At 38.4% G+C, this 8,547-nt stretch overlaps 1 protein-coding gene across 2 annotated transcripts; it reads left to right on the top strand.

Annotated features, from left to right (window-relative positions):
- The first annotated feature begins 5,536 nt into the window (after positions 1-5,536).
- Positions 5,537-8,300, top strand: LOC108328049 (probable GTP-binding protein OBGM, mitochondrial). 2 transcript variants are annotated; one of them, XM_017561826.2, is made up of 6 exons: positions 5,537-5,737; positions 5,936-6,139; positions 6,235-6,325; positions 6,565-6,647; positions 6,735-6,797; positions 6,923-8,300. In XM_017561826.2, the coding sequence occupies exons 2-6, from the start codon at positions 6,005-6,007 to the stop codon at positions 8,054-8,056; spliced, it is 1,506 nt and encodes a 501-aa protein (XP_017417315.1). In that variant the 5' UTR covers positions 5,537-5,737; positions 5,936-6,004; the 3' UTR covers positions 8,057-8,300. The 2 variants fall into 2 exon arrangements, with proteins under 2 accessions (XP_017417315.1, XP_017417316.1); XM_017561827.2 differs by having other exon boundaries at positions 5,539-5,732.
- The last annotated feature ends 247 nt before the right edge of the window (positions 8,301-8,547 follow it).

Genomic DNA, 8,547 nt, shown 5'->3' with positions numbered 1-8,547 from the left:
CCCGTGTTTGATGGCAAGCATTTTGCAGATTGGCGGATCAAGATGTGGGCTGTGTTTGGTTTTCAGGATGTATTGGAAATCATTGAAGAAGGAGTGCCTGTGTTGAGTGAAAAGGCAACCCAAGAACAAAAGAAAGAACACAAGATGCTGGAGAAACTGGACAGTAAGGCCAGGTTCTTGATGTATCAATGTGTAAGTCAGAAAATTTTCAACAAAATCTCTAATGCAGCCACTGCAAAGGAGATTTGGGGAATGCTGATGAAAACCTATGGTGATGGAGACAGAAATGCAAAGGTTAAACTGCAAAGGTAACAGATGAGTACATAGTAGATAAAGCTCTGAGAACCCTAACTCCCAGATTTGACTATGTGGTGACTGCTATTGAAGAAACCCGGAGAAAAGAGGATATTGACAGTGAGGAGTTGCTGCATTCACTGGAGGCTCATGAGTTACGTCTCAATGAACGCAGGCAATGTCAGGAGCAGGCCCTGTAGGCCAGATCACAATGGAGAGGTAAAAAGGGTTTCAAGAAAGGCGAAAAAGGAGGAAAGAAAGGAAAAGATTCTCTGAATCAGCAAGGAGAAGAGTTCACTAAATCTGGAAAAGAGAAGAAAACAAAGAATGCTGATGGAGAATGGAAATTTGATAAGAAAAAGGTGAAATGCTATAACTGCCAGAAGCTGGGTCACTATGCAAAGAAGTGCTGGAAAGGTGAAGGGGCCAAGAATAAACCTAAGAGGGCTAATCTGGTCCAAGAAGAATCAGATTCAGAGGCAGTAATTTTGATGGCCTATGATGATGAGAAGCAACCAGAAAGCACTGTGTGGTATCTTGACTCTGGTTGCTCAACTCACATGACTGGGAGAAAAGACTGGTTTGTGAGAGTGCAGAGAGTGAAGAATACAAAGATCAAATTTGCTGATAACAGCAGTTTAGAGGCAGAATGCTCTGGCAGAGTAGCTTTGAGGGGCAAAGATGGTAGAGAAGTGGTCATTGAAGAGGTACTGTATGTACCTGGGTTAAAGACTAATTTACTTAGTCTTGGAAAACTACTTCAAAAGGGCTATGTGATGAAGATGGAAAACAATTGCCTGAGCATCTTCAATCAAGAGGGAAAAGAGGTGATACAGGCTGAACTTTCCCAGAACAGAACATTTAAATTGGTGATAGAGGCAGTAAACCATCACTGTTTTACTGCAGCAGAAGAAGAAAATGAGTGGCTGTGGCATCTCAGATTTGGACATCTGAATTTCAAAGATCTATCAATGTTAAGTCAGAAGAATTTGGTGACTGGCTTATCAAAGGTGGATATTCCAAAAACTGTTTGCAGTGAGTGTGTCCAATGCAAGCAGACCCGTGGCAGTTTTCAAAGGTTTTTACCCCAGAAATCTGTAGAGAAAATAGGAGTGGTATACTCGGATGTCTGTGGCCTTATGCAGGTAGAGACACCTGGTGGCAGTAGATACTTTCTACTATTTTTAGATGACTAGACCAGAAAATGTTGGGTTTATCTCTTAAAGAGAAAAGGGGAAGTGCTGCAACATTTTCAGCAGTTCAAAAATATGGTTGAAAGGCAGAGTGGGAACAAATTGAAGACACTGAGAACAGATGGAGGAGGAGAATATATCTCCACTGATTTCAGAGATTATTGTGGAAAAAGAAGGAATTGTTCATGAGGTTACTCCTCCCTACACGCCTCAACACAATGGGGCAGCAGAGAGGAAAAATAGAACAATTCTAAACATGGTAAGGTGCATGTTGAAAAGTAAGGGTCTACCTAGTTTCTTATGGGGTGAGGCTGTGTTGACAGCCACTTATGTATTAAATTTGTCTCCAACAAAGAGACTTAATGATGTAACACCAGAGGAAGCTTGGTCAGGAGTGAAGCCAGATGTGAAGCATTTGAAAGTGTTTGGGTCCCTATGCTACAAACATGTTCCAGAACAGTTGAGGAAAAAGCTGGATGATAGAGGAATTCCATTAGTGTTTATTGGGTATCATGTTACAGGAGGATACAAATTGTATGATCCTGCAACAGGTACTACTTCAATCATTAGGGATGTGAAAGTTGATGAAACAGGAGAGTGGCAGTGGGAAGTTAAAGAAAAAGAAAACCCAACCATTGAGTTGGAAAGTGAACCTGCAGCAGAATAAGAGGCATGCAGGAGGGAGGAAAGTGTTAGGAGGTCTTCTCGGGTTACTCAACTACCAACTCATTTGAGAGACTATGACCTAGCATATGATGCAACAATCTCATCAGAAGGCAACTTTGTTCACTTTGCCTTAATAGCATAAGCTGAACTTGTTAATTTTGAGCAGGCAGTAAAGGATGAGAGATGGAACAGGGTTATGCAGGAGGAAATTGGGTCAATTGTGAAGAACCAGACTTGGGAACTGACTGAATTACCTCCTAACAAGAGACCCATAGCTCTAAAATGGATTTATAAGTCTAAAAGAAATCCACAAGGTGTTGTGACTAGATACAAAGCCAGGTTGGTGGCAAAAGGGTTTCTACAGCAAGCTGGAATTGATTATGGAGAGGTGTTTGCACCTGTGGCCAGATTGGAGACAGTAAGACTGGTTGTTTCAATGGCTGTACAGAACAACTAGGCTTTACATCAATTAGATGTAAAGTCTGCCTTTTTAAATGGAGACCTGGAAGAGGAAGTCTATGTGGTTCAACCTCAAGGTTTTGAAGTCAAGAGGCACATTGACAAGGTATACAAGTTAAAGAAAGCTTTATATGGGCTTAAGCAAGTTCCAAGGACTTGGAACCAGAAGATAGATGGATTCATGGGCAGCATTGGCTTTGAAAAATGTGTGTCTGAACATGGAGTATATGTTCAGTGTTATGAGAAGAATGACAGGAAAGATATGGTAATTGTGTGCCTGTATGTAGATGATATGTTGGTTACGGGCAGCAGTGATGAGAGAATTAACAAGTTCAAAGCCCAGATGCTACAGGAGTTTGAGATGAGTGACTTGGGTAAACTTAGTTACTTTCTTGGGATTGAGTTCACTACAACTGATACAGGTATGATGATGCATTAGTCTAGATACGTTATAGACATGTTAACTAAGTTTAACATGGATCAATGCAACTCTGCTAGTACTCCAGCAGAAGTTGGCATAAAACTCGAGAAAGATCCTGAAGAAGAAGCTGTTGACCCTACAGAGTATAGAAGAATGGTTGGGAGCCTAAGGTACTTGTGCAATACAAGACCTGATATTAGCTACAGTGTGGGTTTGGTCAGCCGATTTATGAAAAATCCCAGAGTGTCTCATCTGAATGATGTAAAGAGGATCCTAAGGTATCTAAAAGGTACCACTTAGTATGGAATTCGTCTGCCTAAGTATGGATCAGGAGGAGAGGTAAGAGTAATTGCTTACTCTGACTCTGATTGGTGTGGGGACAAGGGTGACAGGAAGAGTACAACAGGGTATGTGTTCTACTTTGATGGGGCACCTATCTCTTGGAGCTCTACAAAGGAACCTGTTGTAGCTCTGTCTTCATGTGAAGCAGAGTACATTGCGACATGTGAAGCCACTTGTCAAGCAGCCTGGCTTGACTCACTGATGAAGGAGTTGAAGATTGAAGGGATAGGGAAGGTCAGACTGCTTGTTGACAACAAGTCAGCCATTAACCTGACTAAACATCCTACATCACATGTTAGGAGCAAACATATTGAGACTCGATTTCATTTTATTAGAGAGCAAGTCAGCAAAAAGAAGCTAGAGGTGGTGTACTATAGATCTGAAGACCAGATTGCTGACATACTCACCAAAGCATTAAAAGGGGAACGCTTTCTGAAACTCAGAAAGCAGATCGGAGTTGAAAAACTGAAACTTTCACCGATCAATCGGTGAAAAGGGTTGAAAATCTTACTATTTCTTCGGAATCATACAGTTTTGTTTAGGAGGATTGTTGAAAATAAACAAAAACAGAAGGGTATTCTGTTACTGTGTGTGCGTTTGTATAAATACTTTGTATCATGCAATTTTTCAGTAAATGATATACAGTTTGAGAGTTATTCAATATACCTGAGTGTGTTTGCCTTCTTTTGATCGGTCTGGAACTTTGAGTGGTGGTGCTCCGCCATGTGTGGTGGTGATGATCTGCACAAAGGGTTGAAACCCTAGCCGAGCGTCGCAAGCCCTTTCTCTCTTTGATTCTCGCCTCTCATCTCACTAAGCACGTGCTATAATATGTATTAAAGTGAAAGTAATATCTGAGTGTGGGAATTTACCTTTCTGCCCTTTTACTCTAATAGAACTATGTATCTTGAAGATCGAACTGTTCTGTGGCAGCTGTGGTAAGATGTTGTATGCTGCATTGCAAACATTATCTCAGAAGGTGATATTCTAGTGGAGTGCCTTTGAGAATGTGATATTTTATGAATGCTTACATTAAAATACTTCGACAGTATCTAATGCCTTTTAAGCTCTTTACTTCATCACTTGAAGTGTAAGAAAATGCTAGTTATTGGTTAATCAGTGTGAGGTGTATGAAGTTTGGCGTATTTAATTTCTACTTTGGGCTAAATATATTATAGCAGTAAAGGTTTCCTTCATTTAATATTCTGTTTTTAATTTTCTTCCCCACAAAGCCTTTCTTGTTTTTATCACGACAGGGATACAACTGGTCAATAAATATTTAGCAGTATTATTCCCAGCTTTGCTGTCATTGCTTATGATGTTGCAAGTATACCATTTAGGTGTATCCCTGTCGTGATAAAAACTTGCAATAAGACTACTAAATATTATTATTATTGTTCCTTGAAGGAAAGACCTGGATTTGATCCTAGGTTTTGGTTGCTTGAATTGTTTGGCAGTTGAAATGTTGCATGTTTGATTTAGGTTGTGGTTTTGATGTCTTGTAAAAGTGTTTTTTTTTTTTAATTTTCCATTCTGCTCATTGCTGCTGGCTCTCAACCTGATTCAGGGGGACGTGCTTGCTGAATGTGTCTTATCTTGAAGTTCTGTAACTTTTTTCTCAGTTCTACTTCTTTTTACACCATTTTATAACATAAACTACAAATGGCAGATAAAACAACTAATATTGTTACACTTGATTGTTTAGTTTATCATTAAAATATAGTTAAAATAATTAAATTCACATAAAAATTTGAAGACTAAATTAAGTTAAAATTTTGAAGAAGAACTAATTTTAATTTTCATTCAAAATTAAGGAATCAAAACATGTTTAACTCTTTAATATAACGTGATAAATTATAATACAAATAATATTAAAAGTATAAGTTAATATTTATTTACTTTTAAAATGTTATATTATTTATTTACTACTAATACATTTAAATTATGTATAATATTGTATATAAATATATACTATATTAATTAGTGTCCTGAATATGATATTGTATTTTGGTTTGAAACCAGAGTTTAAGAGCCCCATTTATAAACTACAATCGCAAAAGAACAGTTAAGCTTTTACAAATTTAAACGCATACCATACACCCGGTTTTGCAATTTAAATTTAAGCTGTTCATTTCTGGATTTCCACGTGTCAGTCTGAGGTGAAAGGGATTGGAGATGTACAATAAGGCCCTGAGAGGATCCACACATCCCACTTTTTTTCTCTCAGATTATTCTTCCCAGAATCTCATTTTCATTATCATGTCATTTCGTTTACCCTTCTTTGCATGCCAACATCTCGAGCAAAGTCTCAAATCGAAGGTTCTGCTTCTGCACTTCATCATGCTGAATTAACCAAGGTTAGGTAAGCCTTCTCACCCTCAAATTTTACATTTCTAAAATCAAATCAACATGTTAATAATTAAACAAGATTGTATAACACTCTGTCATGCCCGAAATCTGTTTGAGAAAATGCCGCAACCAGAAATTCCATGTGAGCTAACTTTCTTCACTGAAGACCACTGTCTCAGTCTAACATTAATCTTGCATTTGCTTTGTACAGTTTTTGAAGGTGCCAAACTTCAACACGTAACCTGGTTACTCTCTTACAAGTTACTAGTTTGTGCATATAATGTTTCTCTTTCAAGCAAAATGCATTAAACAAATGGAAGCTTTGACTCAAAGGTGTATATCTAGATGGTCTATTACACCTTATGCTCGTTACTCCGATACTTCTCAGAAGAAATCTAAGCTTGCTCCTTTGCAGGTTGATCCTCAACTCTCTTTTGCACATGAAAAGGACATGCTGTCATTTATTTTAAGTTTTTGACTGTTGCTTTGGGGTTATGGGTGGTTTTGTAGGAGAGACGAATGATAGACAAGTGTAAGATATTTGCAAAAGCAGGTGATGGAGGTAGCGGTTGCTCTAGCTTGCGCAAGGGAAGACCCGATGGTGTGTATGTTCTTTATTATATGTATAGCCAAGGTTTTGATTTGCAGATTTAGTTGCGTTGTGATTGCAGAAATTGCTTTCCAATGCAACTGCAGTTGTGGTTGCAATTAGGTAGCAGAGACCTTCTACAAAACTGTAATAATGTAGCTGTAATATCAGTTGCAAACCGCAATTTAAGAAATGTGGATGGTGTGCAATGCAACTGATGACATTGCTAATTTGATGTCTGTTTGACGTAGGTGGCAATGGTGGGAGAGGTGGTGATGTGATTCTGGAATGCTCTCCCAGAGTTTGGGACTTCAGTGGTTTGCAGCGTCATCTGGTATGCGTTTGTCTATTCTGCCAAAATGTTTTATGAGATCATCAAATTTTTCATTAAAAGATTGGTGACACTAATTGTTTCTCATAGATAGCCGAGAAAGGAGGACATGGATCATCAAAAAAGTTGATAGGTAGCAGGGGTGCTAATAAGGTAATTGATGTTTTACCTGTTCTTTCGGCTTTTATTACAATTCATAGTTTTCTTTTCTCTTATTTAGCCTTGTTCATAATACATAACTTTGAGTTCATGCCAAAATCGTATGCTTTATTTAACAGGTTGCCTGTGTACCCATTGGCACTGTACTTCATCTTGTCAATGGTGATATTCCCTCCGTCGTCAAAACTCAATCCTCGACTGATGTAGACCCTTGGGATATTCCAGGGGCACTTGTTGATGATCTTCCTGACCCTGACAATGGTTCTACTTCCAGTGATACTAGAGGGGAAGTAAAAGCAACACATTCTTTTGGCTGCTCCTCAACGCAAGCTGAAGAAACAAATGCTAAGAAATCCAGACATTCTGCATCAACAGATGCATTCTCTCAACTCTCCACTTCTAATGGAGCTCCTGAATTTTGTACAGAGGATATAGAAGACAACCAAGAGATAATATACAATGTTGCCGAGTTAACTGAAGAAGGTCAACAAATTGTCATTGCTCGTGGAGGAGAGGGTGGTTTGGGCAATGTGTGTAGTTCCAAAGATTCTAGGAAATCTATGACTATGAAGGCAGGAGCTTGTCAGCCGATACCTAATCTTCGGGATCCTAACAGTATCCACTCCTCTCTGCATGCAGGTTTACCTGGTGTTGAGACCGTTCTTATATTAGAACTGAAGAGTATTGCTGATGTAAGCTTTGTTGGAATGCCTAATGCTGGTAAAAGCACTTTACTTGGGGCTATATCAAGGGCTAAGCCTGCTGTTGGTGACTATGCGTTTACTACTCTTAGGCCAAATTTGGGGAATTTAAACTACGATGATCTCTCAATTACCGTGGCTGATATTCCTGGGCTTATAAAAGGTGCACATCAAAATCGTGGACTCGGGCATGCATTTTTGCGCCACATAGAGCGCACAAAGGTTCTTGCTTATGTGGTAGACTTGGCCGCTGCTTTAAATGGAAGGAAGTGTATTCCACCGTGGGAACAACTCAGAGAGTTAATACTAGAGCTAGAGTACCATCAAGAGGGTTTGTCCAATCGACCATCCCTGATAATTGCAAATAAGATTGACGAGGAGGGTGCAGATGAAGTATATAAGGAGTTAATGAGAAGGGTACAGGGTGTTCCCATCTTTCCTGTATGTGCTGTTTTGGGGGAAGGCATAGCAGATCTTAAAGCTGGCCTTAAAATGCTTGTTAATGCTGAAACATCATATAAACTTTGCCTAGATCAAATTTTGCTTGCTTAGATAATTATTGAGAACTTTTTTTGCTTGTAATGGAAAGTATTTCTTTTTTCTTTTTAAATTTCTTGTAATTGTAAGTCAAGTAGTTGGAAAATGTGATTCATACATGGTGTGATGTCCCTCACTCCGAGTAATCGGACCCTTTCTCCTTTTTAGTTTTATACTTCTTAGCTATGTAAAATTAGGATTAATGATTGTATTTGAGGTATTATTTGTTTTGAAATTATGAATTTCGATTTAGTTTTTTTTAAAAGGTGTTTAGCATAATTAAGTGAATAATATATATTTAAATATTTTGATCTTAAATCTCAAGCCATGTGATATTATTTGGGGTATCAAAACAAGTTCTTGAGTCAAAATCTAATAAGGAGAATTAGGATTCATATATGGGAATGGAAAAAAGGGGTCTGAATATTTTTTATCCTCATTTCCTTAGCCTTCAACATGGAAATGTAAAAGTGGTTTCAAAGATGAATTTTCATTCTTAAGAATTT

The sequence above is a fragment of the Vigna angularis genome, chromosome 2, assembly GCF_016808095.1.
Source record: "Vigna angularis cultivar LongXiaoDou No.4 chromosome 2, ASM1680809v1, whole genome shotgun sequence".
Lineage (NCBI taxonomy): Eukaryota > Viridiplantae > Streptophyta > Magnoliopsida > Fabales > Fabaceae > Vigna > Vigna angularis.
The sequence above is the reverse complement of the archived record's forward strand: the minus strand, read 5'-3'. Positions and strand labels throughout refer to the sequence as shown.